At 45.0% G+C, this 20,888-nt stretch overlaps 2 protein-coding genes across 8 annotated transcripts in view; one reads left to right on the top strand and one right to left on the bottom strand.

The window, feature by feature from the left end:
- FBF1 (Fas binding factor 1) overlaps positions 1–4,850 on the top strand; it is a 30,698-nt gene extending 25,848 nt beyond the window's left edge. For all 5 annotated transcript variants that reach the window (XM_078872596.1, XM_078872598.1, XM_078872599.1 and 2 more), the window contains 6 exons: positions 756–941; positions 1,447–1,623; positions 2,116–2,253; positions 2,665–2,794; positions 3,964–4,067; positions 4,681–4,850. In XM_078872596.1, the coding sequence (XP_078728722.1) occupies positions 756–941; positions 1,447–1,623; positions 2,116–2,253; positions 2,665–2,794; positions 3,964–4,067; positions 4,681–4,764 (819 nt within the window). In that variant the 3' untranslated portion in view covers positions 4,765–4,850. The remainder of the gene's footprint in view (positions 1–755; positions 942–1,446; positions 1,624–2,115; positions 2,254–2,664; positions 2,795–3,963; positions 4,068–4,680) is intronic.
- On the bottom strand, positions 201–20,536 carry MRPL38 (mitochondrial ribosomal protein L38). Of its 3 annotated transcripts, XR_013639592.1 has the most exons (12): positions 20,392–20,535; positions 18,893–19,072; positions 17,729–17,887; positions 15,674–15,885; positions 14,976–15,048; positions 14,445–14,490; positions 13,028–13,186; positions 12,520–12,656; positions 8,150–8,302; positions 5,923–6,103; positions 1,459–1,542; positions 201–761 (listed from the first exon to the last, which is right to left on the bottom strand). XR_013639592.1 is itself a non-coding variant. In XM_078872601.1 (10 exons), exons 1-9 carry the CDS (start codon positions 20,471–20,473, stop codon positions 8,166–8,168), a joined length of 1,185 nt encoding a protein of 394 aa, XP_078728727.1. In that variant the 5' UTR covers positions 20,474–20,535; the 3' UTR covers positions 5,756–6,103; positions 8,150–8,165. The 3 variants fall into 3 exon arrangements, 2 of the variants coding, with proteins under 2 accessions (XP_078728727.1, XP_078728728.1); XM_078872601.1 differs by lacking the exons at positions 201–761; positions 1,459–1,542 and having other exon boundaries at positions 5,756–6,103; XM_078872602.1 differs by lacking the exons at positions 201–761; positions 1,459–1,542 and having other exon boundaries at positions 5,844–8,302; positions 20,392–20,536.
- Between the last annotated feature and the right edge of the window lie 352 nt (positions 20,537–20,888).

Raw genomic sequence — 20,888 nt, forward strand, 5'->3', positions numbered from 1 at the left:
TTTTCATATTAAAAAATGCCGATGTCTCTATTGCCAACAAAGGGGTAAAATCTGTGAAATTATTTGTTTTGGCCGTTTAGTTAAGGTGGGAAAGATGTCCTAAACAATGATGCAGTTGGTGCGGCTGCTGCTGGCCACGGCTGTCAGGGTCCCTCTACAAGTCAAGTGTAAATGACAGGTCAAAGTTGCTCCCTGCTTAAACGAGTGTGGGGTGGTGCTCATGAATGTCTCGAGCTGCTCGTAGAAATTTCACATTCCTCTGTTGGGTACCAGTCTTTATAGGACAACCGTCGTTTTTTCCAGTGGCACACACGTTCTTACTTACTCAGGAGCAATGATGGTCTGAGCCAAACCCTGACTGCTCTTATTAGTGCCACCTGGCTGGAGGCAAGTGACACAACCACACAGGGACCCCTGAATGTTGGGAGTTATGGTTAGGGTCCCCCGCTGTCACCTAAGGCCACTGTCCTGGCCCTGCTATTGTTGATCGTGTCTCTCCCAGGGTCCCGAGACTCTACCGTGCACGAAGGTGCATAATCCAGCAATTTTGAGTTGAGGATTGCTGGATCACATAGAGACGTAGTCTGTGTGAAACCCCTGCCTGCACAACACAGAGGCGGTAACCATAAGATGCAATACAGTAAGTAGGCTTCTGACTTACCCGTGTGGAGCTTGAGAGTTCGTCCCTAGCACGTGCGGGTTTTCTCCGGGTGCTCCGGCGAGCGGTGGGCCGGCGCGTTTTTGTGTCACGGCAGACGTTGCTGTTGAAGGAGCAGGAGGCAGTGATGGCCCGGTGCGGGGAGGAGCGCAAGCGCCTAGCGGCGGAGAGCGCCGAGGCGCAGGAATGGCGTGCACGCCAGGCAGACGGCGCCGAGCGAGAGGCGGCACGCAAAGCGGAACGTGACGCCCAGCGGGAAGCCGCCGTCATCAAACTAGCACAGGTGTGAACGCGCGTGTGTATGTGCGTCCGCTGGCGAACGTGCGGAGTTGCCAAAGCATGATCCAGTAGCTGAACAGGGCCTATGTTAACAGTGTAATTTTCCTCATCATCAGCAGCAGCATCATTAGTGTTATCTTCATTTTAGTCATCATCTTTTTCTTCAGTATCTTCACCTGTAGCATCGTTACCAATGTAATTTTAATCATAATTGTCATCAAAATTATCATCCTAATTATCTTTATTATCGTCACCTATTCATCGTCATTAGTATTACATTATCATTGGTATCAACATGACAGTGGGGTTGGTGGATCATGGCTGAGATGGAGCCTGAGAGAGACCTGCTGCAGATCATGAAGGTGCCAACATTCATCACTAGTCTCTGATAAGATTGGGTTTTCTCCTGACACTGATTTGCTCCACATTGAAAAATTTAGCACTCCTGAAAATGAGATCTCAGCTAAGTCGCATCATTATTATTATGCATTGTTTTCCTGTATTTACAGAGCCAGGCTGACCTGACGGTGAGAGCTGGCGATTTGAAATCTCGGGAAGATCAGCTGAACAGGGAGAGGCAGGTCCTGGAGAGAGAGAGGCAGGAGCTGCAGAGAGAGAGGGAAAAGCTCAACGCTCTGGCACAGTCGTTGAATCTTCAGGCACAAGAGCTGGACTCCATGATGAAGGTTGTGGAACACGGGCATACCAGATGCATATTTTCATTATTATTTTTTTCTACACTTTTTTCTCTAGGGAGGCCTCACCGAGTCACATGACTCTCTTCCAGGTGGAACCTGCCAAGTTATCACAGTAGGAGGCGATGTTGCTTTGTGTAAACCCAATTGAGTAATTTTCAGGTCATGTTTCAGCATTAGGATGCTTGGCCAATACCAGTTTCATACTCATTTATTATTATTTATGTATGGCAGGAAACCAGAGAGCCTGGAGGAAACCCATGCAAAACAGTTGGTGACAATAGAAACTTCACAAAGGCACTCATGTCACGACTTGCTTTGAGGCACAAGTGTTACCACTGCACCACCCTGCCTCACAACCACTGCATGGGCTGTAGGTTACCACCCCCCTCCCCCCCCGCTGTAGATTAATTTAACAGTTTTAGCACTTGAAAGTGCGACGCAAGCAGAGCAGGTGACACAGCTGCACTGGTCGGCGCGTAGGCCTCTTCGGAGAAGTACGCGGATGGGGAGCGGGCGCTGCGCCAGGCTCGGCACATCGAGGGGGAGCATCAGTCCCGCCTCGACAACATCCACCACCAGATGGAAGCCCTGCGCGAGCATGAGCAGCGCGTGGTGCAGGTTTGCCCACTCGCACCTATAAACGTCTACACGCACACGCACGCGCTCGAAGCGTGCACCCGCATACGCGTGCACGTACACAAGACACATTACCATACGTGTACCCATATGCACACAGGCACACAACAACATCAATCTCGGTTCTCCGCAAAGTGGCAGTAACGTCACTACAGCGTTTGTGCCATGCTAAGTGCACTTTGAGGCCATGTAAAGTGTGGAAGGCCCGCTGGCAGGTCACGAAACAGACCACACACACGTACACGTGATGCACATGAATGCAGACGTGCACACTTGGACACGTGTACAGAGATATGAGTGTGAACATGCACGCACATATTTACAATCACATACAATACAATGTGGATTGATATAGCATCTAACAAAGTGTGTATTTCCCATTGCATTGCTCAGGAGAAATCCTCGATGGCCCAGGAACGACGAAACATGGGCCATCTGCCAGGAACCCCCACTCCAAAACTACACAGCAAATATCGACTCCGACACACGGACACTCATTGCAATACGTCCCTCCCGCCCAGTAGTAAGTGCACCACTTATGGCTTGTTACATGCAGGATCACTTGAATGGGTGCCATGATGGCGAGATGTTAACTACCTCGCCTGGCATACATGGAGGTCGTGAGTTCAATCCCAACCCTGACACCTGCATATTTGGAGTTTGCGTGTCTCTCTCCCCGTGGTCGCGTGGATTTTTCCCCCCCGAGTCCTCATATTTTTTTCCTCCACATTTAAAAACATGTGTTTAAGAGTATTTGGCTGCTATACATTTCCACTTGATGTCACTTCGATGAGCTATCATTTGTGGCCAGGTCACTTCTGTAAAAGACCTATATATCTCAATGTGCCCTACCTGGTAAAATGAAAGATTGTTTAGTTTTTGTTGAAAGTTTTTGTAATTTCCTCTTCTTCTTTCGTGTGGCAGGGTGCTTAGCAATGCGCTCTGATGATGTTGAGGCTGGTGAGCTGGTTGAGGGCCCGGGATAAATGTTGTGAATTTCTGAAATGTCGCCAGCGACATATTTGGGCATTGTCGGACGATATGTTCAATGGTTTGGTTTTAATAGCCACTGTCGCAATGCAGGGGGGGGGGGGGGCTGCTTCTCATCTTCCACCAGATTCATAGGCGACCGCCACACCTGCCATGTGATATTCGGATGCGGTTAAGAGGAGATGACGTTTTCCTTGGTAGGGCCATCCTGGTGGGTTCCGGGGTGGGATCGGTGATGAGGCTCTTGTTGGGACGTTGGCTTTGTCCAGTGTTGCTCTGCGCTGTGACTGAATATCGAAGGAGGGTGCTATGTTATGAGCTTTTGCCTGGTCCTGGGCAAGATACATATATTTTTTATGCATTGTTAGGTGAGAATTTGAATTATCTGCAATTATAAATTAAGTTAATGTAGTTTAAATTAGATTGATACACTGTTGGACTAACAAATTAGTTTCACCATTTAACAGGGGTTGTTTTGGGGGGAGACTGGCCCATGCCATGTGGATGCAATACTTTTGCCACTGGCTTGGGGCCACCAAGGTCGATGAGGAAGCAGTACTCAGTGTGCTAATTTCAACATGGCTACGCCTTACTTTACCGTTGATTTAGGACATGGACGATGAAGATATTTTTTCTGGTTTATTCAGTGATTTTGTGCATTCACGGGACAGATGTCACAGGTTTTTTTATTTCCTTCTGTAGCATCTGGAGCAAACTTTCAGAGTGCTCTCGTGCAGTCCCTCACATCCTCTGCTGCAGCTGAGCTGCATGCAAAGCTCACACTTTTCAAGCACACAGCCAGTCAGGTATGATGCTACACGTTCTGTTTCACCCAGATGTCACATGGTAACTCAATTTTCTTATGAGAAAGTGTTGATTAAAGTCCAGTCTTCGTGACCCTTCATTTAATGCTTAACATGCATTATTGTCATCTTAATAGATATCATTAACAGATTAAGTAAACGTTAAATGTTCCTGCAGAAGTCAAATCAGCTGAAATCTCAATCATATCTTTATCTATGTCATTGTAAATAGTTAGGGCACTTGTGTATTACATTTTGAAGTCACAATGATCCAATGACTGGACCATGTAGTCATGTACAATAGTTATTCAATGCCTCCTGAAAGGTCTCGAGTCACTGAGAAATGTAGGAATATCGTGGCAGCGGTTCGTTCACAGCGTGTTGCACTGTGAACGTTCTCCCAATTCGATTGCTAGCCATGGCTAGCATGAGCTAATGTCTGAACTGGTCTTTGCCACACCGTCGCCAACCCGCGTTGGTCAGTGGAGATATAAAATATGGTCATGTAACCCCATGTAACCCCCCTTGGTGAAGTGGCATGGAGAGGGAGGCCTTCTTCTAGCAATGGATTGACAAAGGACGATTAGTTATACAATTTTTTTGTTTATCTAACAAGGATCGCGACTTCCTGGAAGACGAGGAACATTTCCTGCGCAGCCTGAAGAAGTCTTCAAACCAGTCCTCACTCTCCTTTGCCTGATCCTCACCAGGAGCTGTCACTGCGTGCTCCGTACAGTACCACCACAGCTGAGCACCCAACGACTTGTTATGTTTAACGTGCGGGAATGTCTCACCCGTATTAAGCTCCGTTTATTAGATTCCCGCTTTCCCCGTAGAAGTTAACAACTTTTTTGCATCAGTCTTTAGGAAGCCAGAATGAGCAGGGCTATTTTAGGAAACTCTAAAATGTGCCCCCCATGGATAGGAACGTGAGTGCAGCATTCGCTCCGTGAAACGTAATGGTTTGCTATAGGCAAGGGAAAACCATGTACAGAGGTCAGTAATAGGAGACAAGGGTGTAGGGGCGAATGCTATAATTTGTTTTTATACAGATTTACAATGCGGGGATTAACATGAGACCTAAGCAATCACCCAAATAGATGTGTCACTTTGATCAGTCTAATGTATTTTTTGTTATAACTAAACCCTAATTTCCTAAAATTCCAGTCCTCGCAACCTTCCGCGTTAAAATACATTCCTGTTGCACATTGCATATCACGGATGAGAGAGAACATATTGCAAATTCTGTAGAGGGCATATTCAAATGATGTGCTGCCTGAAAAGACTTCGTATTTGAATCGCGGCTATTGGTGAACATGGAAGACGTCGTGGTGGGTAGCGAGGACTAAAGTTTGGACAACTGCAGTATACACTAGGAAATTATGGCAATGTTAAATGTTTTAAATGCTAACTTGTAAAGGTTTGTATTCAAATTCAGCAAATCCACACAATTGTTTTTTTTTATATTTTTCGAATGTTGTTCTGCGTTTATAGGCTACGTGGGTTTGTTTACCTCAGTGAACACATTTGCACTCTCATGCTATGCAGGACAGTCATGTCACTTGTATGAAAATAATAAAATACACCAATGCTTTGTTTTGGAATACATTTTATATAAACCAATGCAATCAAACGCAGCATTGTTTAACAAACTTGATGTCGTGAAGTGTGCCACGTAGTTTAGTGTAAGAAGCTCGACTGAGGCTTTAAAATCTATACAGTTGTAATGCAGCTCTCAGAGACGCCGCCTTGTCTTCTGTATATTTATTAAGAATAAAGTCCAATGACAACTCCACACGTAACCGCGAGTGACTCTGTACACTTGGGTAGTGACACATTCTGAGACAACGTAGCTTACAATCTCAAGACAACTCGCAGACGACGGAGACGACTCGATCCAAGGAGGCGACGACCTCGACGGCAGCTCCCCACACCAAGCCGCCCCAAGCCTCCGCCCCAAGCCTCCGCCCGCGCTGCTGCTGATCTTCGCCCGCTCTGGCCACGCCATGATTCCAGAATTCTTCTCTCCGCACCTGGCCCTGCCGATCACCGCCATTATTACACTTTACCGCCATTGGATCCCGTGCTCCCCCACACGTGACCCTGTCAATGCTCGTCTCATTAATCATCATTAGCCCGTCCCTGGGGAACCAATAGATCGCAACACAATGCAATCGTCATCAGGGGTGGGACAACCACAGCAAGAAAAACCCGTAGGCCTACTTCAGCAGTTTTTTCTTGCTGTGGTTGTCCCACCTGATGACGATTGCTTGTGTTGCGATCGAAACGTCGCGATCTATTATTTTTCTACCTACGTGACTTTACCAAAGAACCAAAGAGTTAAGCTTCAAATCAAGATTGTCATTACACAGTGAAGCATTATAACATCCACGGTGTAGTTTTAGAAGCTCCGCATAGTCACCGCTCACACTGTCCCTGGGATCACCCTTAAAGCTGGAGGATGTGGAACCAGAGAAGGGTACTTCCAACCACTAGAGAAGCAGCAGATGAAATGCGTCAACAAAGTCAAGTGTAATACACACATCAAATTACTCCAGTGGCTTAATGTTTAAGTGTTTAGTTATCTTCCTCCAGCAGAGCATGCTGTCAACTCCCTGCTCCTGTTCAAGCCCACACTCAAGACTCCATTTTTACTTTGCCTATGAATGACCGTCTCTCTCTCATTATAAAACATGCCAAATGTGTCTACATTCAACTGGAGTATAATAAGCTGGCTGGGGGGGCTTTGCCGAATGGAGTTCAAGCATAAGCACGGGTGGAGCTGCTGCCTCGGTACAAAGGGGAGAATTCCCTTGGTGAATGATGCAGATGTAGCCACATGGGGGGCCTTCAGCTCTTCAGTTCAGCACCACCTGCTGAGTGCGTTCACGGTGAAAGACTGATGGTTTTCCTCCCTGTTGCTTTGCCAGCACTCATCCATTCAGATCACACACATTTAGAAGTTTTCACGTGTAGTTTACTTCTTTACATGATGCTTACAAGAAAATGGCAACTTTGGTTCATTAAAAAAAATTACATGTGGAGAGAAATAAATGCGCATTCGCTTCAAATAACTTTGTTGTTAAAGGAAATGGACCATCAATAGAAAATCAAGCCTTAACGTCTGTTACTAACCTCAAACATCAGGTGAAATGCGGTCATATTTTTTGCAAAGCTCTTTGCTTGAAGTTGTAAGGTTACAAGTTCAAATGACGGCCAGTGGTTGACTACACACATTGTTGCTGCATAGTTAAAATGACAGTGGCCCCCCTCGGGTTAACAATATTAATTGGTTCCATGAAAATCATCGTCAATAGAAATGATCGTTAATAGAATATAGGAAATACACAATTTATCTACCTTTATAAACCCTGGTCGAGGCATCCTTCACATTGAAACCTTTGAATTTGTCCTGCTGAATAGTTGTGAAAATGGTGAATTGGGGCAGGCCATATTCACTAACCAGAGCACTTGTTTTTACACCTATTTCGTGTTTTTCAATAATTTCCTGATTAATTTGCACACCAATTGTTTTCTTCACTTGTCTACATATGCATTTTAGGGGCCTTTGTGATTGATCTTATTTAACTTTTAAGTAAAAAACAAGGTATTCAAGAGAGCTGTTTCCATAAGCAACATACATTAAACATTGCAAAGCTAGCCAGTTACTATCAAAACACTCATGAGAGGGCATCGCTGATTGGCTGAGGTCTGCTGAGTCCACTTAGGAGTGCTCAGATTTGCCGTTAATCGAAATATCGTTAATCGATGGCATCGTAAACCGAGGGACCACTGTAAAAAACCAGTGGCCGTCTTATGGAAAAACTGGCCGGTCATGGGAATGTTACATTTTCTCCCCTGGGTCAGGGTCACCAATAACAAAGCAGTGCCATCCCATTGATTGTTTGGAGACACTGCAAAAGTTCGATGTGGTTAGGTAACCCTTCACATGAGCACAGTGAACAATGAGTGGGCTGCACACAGCGTGGATGAACTGTGCGCGCTCTGCAGCAGCAGCAATCGCAACGTGTCGAGTGGGGCGAACCCTTGCTCATCCCATGTTCGTGCAGGAATCAGCACTTTACCGTCTCGTCCTTTTGCTCAATGATTCCCGTAGGTGGGCTCATTGCTTTCCCGGTACAGGTCCAGGTAGCGAAGAGTCTTCTTGTGTGGGTACTTGACTTGCGGTGGGTGGTATGGCTTGGGCCAGTCGTACTCAAACACTGGCTCACGCATATCTGAAAATTAACACAATGACACCGAGTGTTTTAAGTGCACAATAGATAATTTTGGCTCGTTGATGGATCCTCGCAAATGTCCTCTTAAACTTGCTCTAATGCCTTTACTAATAACTCGTAATATTGCTTTGACTTGGCATTAATAATTGGATTTATCAGAAATGTGCATTGTATTTTTTCCCAGATTTTTTTTATTATTATTTTGTATTATTGCAATGGAGTGTTCTAATCATAATGGTGGCTCATTAAGGAAAACTATTTCAGCTAAATTGTATTACACAGGGCTCTAACTAGAAAAGTTTTCACAATTAAAAAAAGTACTACGAAGCAGAAACTAATATTCACTGCAGAATGTGCAGAGTTAATTGCATTCAACACGAATGCAGAATTGTATCATTACAACACATGTGCACAATTGCAGTATTTTTTAAAAATGTAATGTCTCAGTGAAGATGAGCATATCCAATGCTGCTGATGTTACGATACCTCTCCCCATTGCTTCGTTTCCTCATGACCATCACCATCTTGGCTTCAGCTCTTCCCCTAAGCTGCCAGCCGATAGGCACTCATTCAAATGGCAGTTTCGGTAACCCACCATTGAAGGATGCTCACTACCGGCCGGTATGTGAACATGTGCCTATGACAAAACATGCCTATTACAAAACCAGCTTAACACGTAGGCTTTCGCGACCAATATCCATAATAGAGGTTTTTTTGGGTTAGATCGCGTAATTATATAAATGTGTCGTTAAACCCGCCACTACCCGACACAGCCAATTAGTAAGGGTTGTCACGTAAACAGAACGTGCCAATTCGTCTCAAGTACAGCACACCGGTGTGTTGGAGAGCCAAGTCACAAAATTTACAATCTGAGTACGACGTTTCGCCAGTAATTACAACTAGCTTCAACAGGCGACAGCCAGATTTGTGGAGAAGTCCACCTGTTTCGTTCCATATATAGAGGCATAGATGTGGCGACCACACTTCTGTGCTCTTGCGCAAAGTGGGGGGGGGATTAATGAGTCAACGTACATTATGCATGCGCATTATGCGAGCCGTTTCATCTTGTCCTTCCTGCCCATTGTGCGTATTAAAAGAGCGTACCAACGGTCATCCCTGCACCAGTTGTAGGCACTCCTATGACTGCCTTCCACTGTCACCAAACACTCTGCTTCTCCTACTACCCGCTCTCATCTACTCCGCACCTCACCTACTCTGCACCTCACCTCCTCTGCATATCAGCTGCTGCCCTCTCCTACGCTGTCCCGTACCCACTCACCCGTCTGTCACGGGCGGGGGGTTCAGCCAACACCGCCCGGCGACGGCGTGAGGGGCGAGGTCCCGTTGACGGCTCGAGCGGCAGCGGCGAGAAGTCTTCTTTTTTGGTCCGTGAACAACTCAACTCAGCTCGCGCACGCTCCTGCTTCTATACCCCTCCTCATTCCGAGTCCTCACGTGCTTCCCACTTAAGCTGTCGCCTTCGCCTGTCGCACTCATTAATCCCTTATCATCACCCCCAACTCCCGTCTGTCCGGCGCCAACCTCCTGCCCCAGCGCGCACACCTGCTCGTCCTCGATTGCACCTGCTCAACTGCGTGCACTGCGTACATCTCTACTCTACATAAGTATGGTGGCCCGTATAGGCATGAATTTAAACAAGGTATTATTTGATGATTCACTACCACGCAGCATTAACTCGGTAGCTATGCGAACGGTTAAAATTATTTTTATTTCAATTTCGATAGATTCTCTAATTAGTCTTGGCCAGTAGTAGCTAGTTTTGCACAGCACTTCAACATTATCAACATCAATTGAGTGTCCTTGTTGGCACGCGTGTTCTGCTACTACTGACAGTTGTATTTGGGAGCATTTAAAATTTCTTTGATGCTCTTTTAGTCTCGTGCTGATCATTCATCCTGTTTGCCCAACATAGCATTTGCCACAAGTGCAGTTAATCCTGTACACACCTTCTGGTGATAACTTTGGTAATACATCTTTTGTATGAGAAATTAATTTCGACGGGGTCGAAATGGTAAAATAACACAGCGTTTACCGAAAGAAAACGCATACGGACGCCTATCTGAATGCAAAGTCACACCATCACCCCGCACAGAAATCTGCTCTTATCAAGACGCTCATTCATCGAGCTAAGAAAGTGTCAGATGGTGACAGTCTGAGAAGTGAAATTAAACATGTTAAAGAAGCGCTGCAAATGAACGGTTACGATGCACAAATAACAGGGCATTGAATGCCAAAACCAAATGAAATAACAAGAGCATTGAAACTACCCAAGTATTTAAAACTATTAAAATACCTTGATTTAAAGCTTTCGTGACTGCAGGAATTCATATTCTTTGGGTCTTTCGGGAAAGCCACGTAAATATAAAAATAATAAAAATATCACGACGTTTCGATCGCAACACAAACAATCGTCATCAGGTGAAAACAATATAGTGGGAGAGCTGCAGAAGCAGGTTGTTTATAGGTTTGAGATGGGTTTAGCCCAAGGGTAAGGGGGTGGGGCTAGAGATGGAATTTGCATGTGAATGTAAGATCGGAGCTGGATGTCTCACTAGCACAGCCACCGTTGCGGTGGTTCGCTTACATTGACATGCTAATCTCTCACAATACAATGGCCACCTCCACAGCTGCGTCGTCGTGGAGGTATATCAGCTCTCCGATCCTACATTTACATGCAAATTCCATCTCTAGCCCCACTCCCTTACCCTTGGGCTACACCCATCTCAAACCTATAAACATCCTGCTTCTGCAGCTCTCCCGCTATATTCTTTTCACCTGATGACGATTGTTTGTGTTGCGATCGAAACGTCGTGATATTTTTTTATTATTTTTCTATCTACGTGGCTTTACCGAAAGACCCAAAGAATATCAAAATACCGTACATTGTGGGAGTAACTGATATGCCAAAAAATAACTGGGGATGTTAACACTCGGTAAAGTAAACGTGGGCATTTTCGTTCTTTTGTCTATCATGTGTATCAGACCTCCCCTCCCCCCTCTCTGTCCATTGTGTTGGCGTGTGCAGCGGCAGCCGCGTCCAAGCCGTCGTCCATTGTTTTGGCCCCGCCCCTCCCGATGCGTTGTGCTTAGCGCTCCGTGCTGTCTTTGAGCCCCGCCCCCCTCCCTCCCGATGCGTTCCATTCATTGGCTACCACATTCTGATGAGCTCCCCCCCCCCCTCTCCTCCCCCCTTCAACTTGCTTATAAGGGATTACTTCTTGAATCATTGCCTCACTTGATGCAGCTAATTCGGCTGTGACGGTCCCACCTGATGACGGAGACTTGTGTTGCCTCCGAAACGTCGTGATTTTTGTTTTTATTTTATTTTATTTTCATTAATTTTGATGTTTTACCTACGTGACTTTACCAAAAAAACCTAAGAATATAATACATTGTTTAAATGCATGCCTATATAGGCCACAATACTTGATTAGGGATAACCGTTGGTACGGCTATTTTAATACACGCAATGGACAGGAAGGGCAAGATCAAAGAGCTCACATTGTGCGCATGCATAATGTGAGTTGAATCATGAATCCACCCCCTCCCCCCACTTTGTGCAAGAGCGCAGAAGCATGGTCACCACATCTCCGCCTCTATATAAGGAAGGAAACAGCTGGACTTCTCCACAAATCTGGCTGTCGCCTGATGAAGCTAGTTGTAATTACTGGCGAAACGTCGTACTCAGATTGTAAATGTTGTGGCTTTGCTCTCCAACATACTGGTGTGCTGTGCTAGTGACGAATTGGCACGTTCTGTTTACGTGACAACCCTGACTAGTTGGCTGTCGGGTGGTGGCCGGTTTAATGACACATTTATATATTTACGCGATCTAACCCAAAAAAAACCTCTATTATGGATATTACAAAACCATCCGCAGAAAGAGCCCGACGTCATCAGATCTTAGAATCTAAGCAGGGTTGAACTTAGTGCTTCGATTGGTGACCACCATGCACAAAAAAGTTGTTATAGACTGTTGCAGGGCGACATTGTGGGCAGCACAGCAATATGTATTGTTGGACAATACTTCTATGCTCCCTACCTTCGCCAACCCACAGTGAAGTGTGATCAAATAAATTCGCCACGACTCACACGTGTGGGGAGGCCCTCATCCAGTAGTGGAATGACAAAACATTACGTTGTATTGAATGAATGCTGGTCCTTTGGGCTTTGTGTTGCAACTGCATGTTCCTCACCGAGTGTGTTGTGGAAGATATCTGTGACAGACTCGTCCCAGTGGCTCTGGAAGAATGCGATCCCGGCCGGAGTCAAGTCATCCTCATGCTTCTTATAGAAGTCAAATGTCTGGAATGTGCGCTCTTTCAGGCTGCGACTGTAGAAAAAATAAGGAGACGGAAAGAGGAACACATGGGTTTGAGAACAAATGTAAGTTAAAGACATCATTATTACTATTAAAAAACGTGGACTTGGATAGGCCATGGCACTAGAAGGGATGAGGCCGGTGGTTAAGACTAATGAAAGAGTGAACATACCCGGGAGAATGTCTACCATGGAGATGGAGAATTAAAATCACCTCAGGAGATAGATGGATTGCTGCATCGCTAGATTGTAAGGGACCGCGATGGCATGGGGAGGGGGGAAGCTTTCATCGTTGACGATGGTGGCGAGTCGCATTGACACACGAGTGAATGAACGTAACAGGTGGGAGGGGATCTTCGGTGCATGTGCTGCATCAGCCCTCACCATGGCTCTGGCCGAATCTCTGTGCCAAAATCGAGGAGGTGCTCCTGCTTGTAGAGGAGGAACACGAGACGGTGATAGCCGGTCCCCTTTGCCGGGAACGGTGTCAGATAGTGGCACACAGTCTGTCCCATTGACACCCGGCCTCCCGGTATGTTCCCGCTGGAACGCACACGCACTGTGTCAAGGTCATGTCTAATTTCACGTGTGTGCACCATCTATATACTATAACAATTCCAGTCTTTCTCATCCGCCAATGGTTGAAAGACAATCCATGCCATGTCGATAATGGGTAGGGGTTGGCAACCTGCAGTTCCAGAGCTGCGTACGGCTATTCAAGGCCTGCTTCACGACGTTAGTTATTCAGGACCACAGTCTCTCGTATTCACATGCATTGCGGCTCTTGAAATATTTTGGTTGTCGACCCGTGACCATGGGTGTTTTTTGACCAACTCCATACTAATCAGCGTGAGATGTTGAAGGTTTGATGGACAGGACCGGTTCAGATATCAATTGCCACTTGTGTGAGCTGGGAATCAAACTAATATGGCCAGGTTTACTGTAGGCACTACTCCACCCCCATACACTATATCAGGACAGATATCCCCTCTTTTTGGCATACAATTTGTATTTATATGGGGTCTAAATACAACCGCATCTCACCAAGACGTATAATACAGTGTGTCTCCTGTGGAAAGAGGCACATTCGTTTACTTTATAAAGACCGAGACAAAGGCAAAAGAGAATAGAGTTTCGTAGGCTGATAGTGATCCCCTACTGACACAGACACGGCACCAATGGGTGGACAACTTCACACCTGCCTGCCTTTCTTTGCCTCCCCTAGTGCTGAAACTTAAACACTGCACCAGGTACTCATCAGCTGTGAATTTGCAAGTTTAGTTTTTACACTTGTAAAATTGTTAAGTATTGCTCTTAAATTTGTTTCTATATTATCCTGTTTTTTGTGTGAGTTTATGTATGATCCTTTATAAATCTCCACTATTGCTGACCAGCTTGGGCTGGATACCTGTAAAAAAGAATTGTTAATAACTCATCAGGTTGCTTCAGCTTAAATGAAATGTTTATGTATACGTACCAATGCCTGAGACAACCATAACATTAAGCTGATACATGAACAATTCAATATTAAAGTGAATACATAAAAAACCTGACCTGTTTAGGGTATTAATCCAATTACAAAAGAATAAATTTCAGTTAAAAAAACTGTGCATAAACACCAACTAATCAAGCATGATTGTGGAGAATGTTAATAATGAACATAACTCATTCCCTTATTGATATTTCCACTTAAATAAGTTTTTAAATACAACATCTTAGCAGCATTTAATTCAACCAATGCTGGTGAGCAAAACGTCAACATTATTTGATCTTCACTCATGTCGTATCGGTGTAGACTTACACAAACCAATGTAGGTATTCTGACTCGTTATTCTGCAAGTGGCCATCTGCAACAGGCGAGATCAGAACATTGTTGGGACTTATCCAATGTGAAACCCTTGATTACCCCTACTCACAAAATATGATTCGTCATAGTACATCAAAGTTTCAGTTATACAGTATAATTTCGCAAAATTATAGTAATATATTTGTGCATCAACATAATTGGAACATTTACAAGAACATTTTATTTTATTAAACGTAATTACTCGGAATTAAAGGTCTAACATGCCACTGGATTAAATAGTAAAAAAACATTAATTAGGCACATAAAAATAATACGAAAATGCATAAACATAAAAAAATTCAGATTAATAAAACACCATTAACTCTACCTGTTGTAAAGATGTATGAATTGTACATTTCTAACAATGTTTATAAAACATGTAATTTTAGATTATATAATTGACATAGTAACATTGACATAATTTAAGTTGGATATTTGTGTGCAGCACCCTGGAATGAAATGGTTCCATGTTGATAAAAGTCGTACCGAGATTAGTTAGGATGAGCGTCCAGAGCGAATCTTCATTTGCTTCGAAAGTTACTTCTGGAGCCTCTTGCGTCTTTGGGTGTGACAAACGGGTCAGTGAAGCTCACTAAAGTTTAAAAAATACTCAAAAGAGACTATTGGTGGGGGTTAACTAAATTGTACTTTTTAGAAATAATTCATTGTAATTTGTAAATCTATATGACAAAGGGGGCATTCCCAATTACCCACACACTGCATACGTTATTCAAGCATTCACAAATGAAAAATGTATGCTGGGTGGTGCTGTGTTAGAACATTCGACTAACAGTTGCAAGGCTGCAAGTTCAAATCCGAATCAGAGATTAACAAATCTGCAACATCCCTACAGGATCAATACCATGATTATAACTTTGTGAAAGGTCAAGAGTGGCCCTATGAACATACTGGCCCCCGGCATGGAAATGTGGAATTTCAGCCACTGCCTCAGGAATGACAACGGTGATGACAATCGTTCCATTGCTCGTTAGAACGTGGAGACCACCCTCTCAATTTATACAATTATGCTCATGACATTTCGAATATATTGCAAAGGCGAATATATTGCAATGGGACCATTTATGTCACAGACTCTGTGCTCGGCTAATAAACAATCATGTGGCTGAGCTTGGATTGAAATGGTAAAGGAATCCGGAGGAGGGCGGCATCGCACATCTTCCCACCTCGAAGGGCATGAGCACGTTGCCGTAGTAGACGGGTGCAGTGGCATCCTCTTTGGGCAGGGCGTACGCGACGCGCAGCATCACACGCGGCACGAACTCGGCGCCTTTGTACATATCCCGGTAGATGCCGTAGTGCGAGACGATGCCATGGATGTGCTGGGGCCCTGTGGTTTTCTCCCAGTCAGCCCGCACCTCGTCCAGTGGGATTTTCACTGCGCAGAGTAGAGGGAAACAATGAGATGAGTCTTGGCACGAAGTCAAGTGCAATGTTAAATGTGCCACATTTTACATTGTGTCTTTACCACCAACCCAAGCAGATGTCATTTGTATAACACCAGCATAGAAGTTCAGTATCTAATTATTTGTAATCAAAAGGACGTGCGGTATATAGGTAGTCCTCTACTTACGATGGAGATGCGTTACGACGACCCCATCGTAAGTCGAAAATATCGTAAGTCGAAGATGGCCTCGCCTACCCAGGAGTCTTAAAGAATAGTGATTATTTAGCAAAACAGAGCAATTTACAGTACCGTACTGTATAAACTATATACTGTATGGATTTATTAATTACGATACTGTATTGCACAGTAAAATGTAAAGTAAAAAAACAAGGTCAATTCTTAGCCTACCTATATGAACTGCAATTTAATAGAAATTTTTTTCAGGAAACAATCCTATCTGCTATAAAAACTTTGAACATGCATTGAACGTATCGTGGTAACCTTAAAATGAAATCGCTAAAGCTACGTATCACACATGCATTGAAAGTATCGTAACGTATCATATTGTATTGTACTCGCCTAGATTCTGCCCGTCGTCTGCATACTTGAACGATGTTAAGTTGTTGATGGCAATTTTGTGGTATCGCTATCGCCATCCTAAAATCGAAATATCGTAAGTCGGACCATCGTAACTCGGAGACTACCTGTACAGTGTTTCCTTTTAACAACACTGATTGCAATACATTTTCAACACTTTGAAAACTATACTATATAACCTGAGAATGATGATTCTTAATATTTGCCACCCAAAATATATCACACTCAAATGACACTATGGTGGGGTTTAATACCTAGAGTACTGAGTCAGCACTGCTGAGTGGTTTCAAACATGATGCAAGTGGGTTCTCGAGTGTAGTGAGTTCATGATCTCAGCCTGCTCGCCAATGACTGCACACACAAAAAAAGGAAACTTTTATTTTTTCCCTTTGTTTGGCTTATTTAAACTCTAAGCATACTTTATTTTAGTTCCAATGGCATATGAGAGGGCATCTAATCTCGTGTACCAAGCACAGATAAAGAGACGAATTAAAGTCTTCAGAAGTAATTTTATGACATCATATTCAGGTGCAGCATCGTATGGTGCATTGCTTTTTGCCAAAGTACCTTAAAGGAGAGTTCTTCACCTCATGGCATAATGCCACACTGGCAATTGTAAATTAAATATCTGCTTGCCGAGCTGTGACCGCATAACCCGTGCCCAGGGTTGTCACACCACCTCTGAGCTACCAAGAACCGGGATATAATATTGTGAAAATATCTCACAGTACCAAAAGAGGGGTGAATGACATGTACGCAACTTAAATAAAGCGGTGACTTTTAATGTCTTGCGGGTTACAGACTTACAGATTTCTCAGGATAGCTACCTTAATAAGAGGACCCGCTTCTGGGTAAACTATGACAGGGTGGTAATCCTATTCACGTGTGCTAATTGGAGATACGAGGAAGGACAACAAAATAAACACAAAAAGCAGTTCAAAAGAAATTAGTTTGTCAATCTAGATGATTTAAAAGTCCATAGCTCCAGTGACTTCCTAATAGCAGGAAGAGAATTGCAGACGGCCGCAGAAGCACATCTGAAAGCACACGATGCAGTGACCGCCTTTGTTCGATGGGCAGCCAAAAGCCACCGAGAGGAAGACTGGAGTTCGTGTGATGGTTTACGCTCCTTGACAGTATCAGCGAAGTACTGTGGTTAATTTGTGGCAAGCACTTTGTGTGTAATGAGTGCAACCTTATAGCAACTTCATTGCTGCTTCAGTGCATGGCTGCTCACGTGTTCGCATCCTGGCAGCCCTTTCCAGGTCGGCATTCCTCCGGTTCTCCCGCAGCACGGTCCTGCGCGCCAGCCTCTCTGCCGCGCGTGCAGGGCGCAGGTGCGGTAGCCCGATGTCGACGGGCCGCCCTGAGCCATTCTCATCGGGTTTCACTTTTGCTGAAAAATATAATAAATGATTACATTCTGGATTTTTAAATATATGATCACATGACATGGATTTCTGCAGGCATGAAAGCTTCACATCATATTTAATTATAGTTTAAAAAATATATATGCTTACATATCTTGTTAAAAAAATACGAATGATTACATGTGAAAATATGATTACATATTATGACATCATATGTAATCATATTTTCTTTTATCCAGGAATGCCTTTCCTATTCCCACTTAAAGTTACCACCTCTGAGGTACAAAAAACTGGAGCAGAACTACGCTCTTGTTATTCTGCCCTTGGCAGTGTGACAGCTACCTCAAAAACGTATGATCCTGGGATAACCAGGACAGATGGCAACGATAGTTCCAAGACTTTGTCCAGAGGGTTCCACCCACATTGGGATGTTTGGCCTATTTAATTCATGTGCATGCCTTTTGGAAGGAAACTAGATAATCCCACACATTGGGATGGGCTAACACTTGAAGGTCCATAAGACAGGTTTACAAATTCAGTTTGCCATCTTCTGTCCACCATCCAGCCCAGTTAGATTTTGGAGTTTCACAAACCCGCGCGATTCACAAACCCTTGCCTCCAAAGCAACTAACCACAGGCGAGCGATATTACGCCACATCCTATTACAGGCACTGGAAAGGGCGCTATATACATCCTAAATAGAACCGAATAGGGCTTGGCAGTGTGGCCATCTCTTGGCAGTCTAGTCATCTAAAGGTCTTGGCAGTGTGGCCATCTTTTAGCTAGACTGCCAAGCCCTGGAGTAGGATGTGGCGTAATATCACTTCGCCTGTGGTCAGTTGCTTTGGAGGCAAGGGTTGAGAAGGTGCGGTGGCATCAATGGGTTTGGTCGTGATGACATCTTGATCTTAATTTGTGCACGTCGAATTACCCTGTCTCTGCATCGACAGCTTGTTCTGAGGGAAGGAGGGCCCCCTTCGGCCCAATGAGGACATTGATGTGCGGCATCTCTTGGCCAGACTGCCACACACCTCCGTTGTAGAGCATGAAGTCGCGGTACGTCTTCCACCACTTGTGCTTAATTCGCTCAGCCTCTGCGCGCTTGTAGTAGGGAGTGTAGCTGCGGTACTTCTCCAACTCGTCCAGCTTCCGCACATCGATGTCCTCGTTGGGCATTGGGCCCAAGGGGGCCCTCCTTCCCTCGGCACAAGCTGTCGGCGCAAGGAGAGGGTAATTCGACACGCACAATAAATTAAGATCAAGATGTTATCACGAGCAAGCCTGTTGATTCCTCCGCACCTGGTTAACGTGTTCTACCCTCCTCCAGAACCAGAAGCTAATGCAGAGTAGACACGCGACCTCCAAGATCTGCCCCTGGCCGAATCATCCCACTATCTCCTCTGAGGTCTTCTTCCTCTTTGTCGCGATTCGTGGACACAACGCCAATGCCCAACCACATCCTGCACACACGTACTAACAGTGCAACCGTTTGATGTTGTTGTTGCAAAGGGCGTTCATCAATGTATTATCCACTATTACATACTTCTGACGGCAGTTAGGGCGATAAAATTCTTCGTATGAACACTTGGAGGTTGGAAGTATTCAGGGGTTTGAGAAGTGTTCTTCACCGCAAAGCCCGCGGGCCCCTGGTGACCTTTAGTGCGGCCCCCGACTATACAGAAAAGTAAAAACACCGCCCCCCCCCACCATTGCTGTCAAACCTCAATGATTCCAATTGTGGCGATCCCCACACTGATGTCTTATTGGCGAAAGGGGCCCCTCTGAAAATGAGTGACGAACACTGGATTAGCGTCCACGTTAACGCTTCGTCATAAGCGACGCGCTTCGCACTGAGACTTTGGAGAGTCCAGGGTGTTCGCCAACATCGCGACTCAGCTTGTTTCAAATGATTCCGGTGACGCGATGTTTATTTTGTTTAACGAGGAGAGATCTCAAAACACCAGGATAGTCTCGTTTTCAAAAGTGACCTGGGGTAATAGTCTGACAGTAAGGGGCAATTATTGCTTTCCCAATTTAGTTATTTTGCGGGCAATTTTCAAATGTGGACCCTGACGCCGGCACACGATGGCCTGCTCCTGCGAATACCGTCCAGTGTGCACCTGCGCCGATTCCGTAACCTTCGCCGAGTTTAAGTATATACAGGAGACACGAGCGAGGACGCCGATACTGGTGGTGATGACTGCTTAGCACGGCTTGGCTACGTACGGTGCGAAGGAAGTTTAACGTACATACAGATGGATACTGTGGTGGCATTGAGGGAGTGATAATGGTGATGATTTCGACACAAGATGTTGACGCTAACACCAAAACCAACTCTGCCTGCTGCCTATGATGATACAAATCCAAGTTCGCAGAAAGTTGATGCTGTTAACGATGATGATCATCCTACTGCTGATAGGTAAGGCCGTCAATGATGGCAGTTGTGACATCAGACTCGTGGTGGTGATGCTGATAATGGCCATCGTGATGCTATTGCTGCCAATGCTGCTGTTGTTGATAGTAAACGAACCGGTTGTTCTCAAGGCGCGGCTGAGTCCCAGTTGCTTGGCCACCGCCGAGGCGAAGCGGCCTCTCGTCGCCAGCCCCGCCATGACCTTGCCTTCGTTACCGATTCGCCCCGTGGAGTCGATTACCGCCCATCTAATCGATACCTCGATTCCCACACCCACTGACAACGTTTGGAATGGATAACACATTTTATATTCGATTCCGATTTAACAGCTGCGCCAAATGTAGGAATCGATTAATAAGTCGTGATAATTATAGGACAGCTGAATCGATTCCTGTCCGTGAAATGTGACCATGTGCACGCGCTATCGGATTTGTTAGAGCGCATGAGTGGAATTCTGGCGCGCGATTGGTGAAGGCCAAAGCACGTGACTGCGCAGGTGAGCCAATGGGATGAATGACTAGGTGCTTTTCTAGTGTATGGAATACAATAGGAGGGACATGCACCCTCATTGAGGATCCTGACTGCAACCAAAATTCTACTTAAACTATTCCGGC

The sequence above is a fragment of the Lampetra fluviatilis genome, chromosome 35 (genome assembly GCF_964198595.1).
Source record: "Lampetra fluviatilis chromosome 35, kcLamFluv1.1, whole genome shotgun sequence".
NCBI lineage: Eukaryota > Metazoa > Chordata > Hyperoartia > Petromyzontiformes > Petromyzontidae > Lampetra > Lampetra fluviatilis.

What these genes read in the sequence shown, in the direction of transcription:
- MRPL38 (XM_078872601.1), bottom strand. Translation starts at nt 20,473, where the DNA reads ATGGCGGGGCTGGCGACGAGAGGCCGCTTCGCCTCGGCGGTGGCCAAG. An exon ending in CTTCATGCTCTACAACGGAG is followed by an intron (nt 17,888 to 18,892) that starts GTGTGTGGCAGT and finishes TATATTTTTCAG; the next exon opens with CAAAAGTGAAACCCGATGAG. An exon ending in GCTCATCCTAACTAATCTCG is followed by an intron (nt 14,491 to 14,975) that starts GTACGACTTTTA and finishes CGCCTGTTGCAG; the next exon opens with ATGGCCACTTGCAGAATAAC.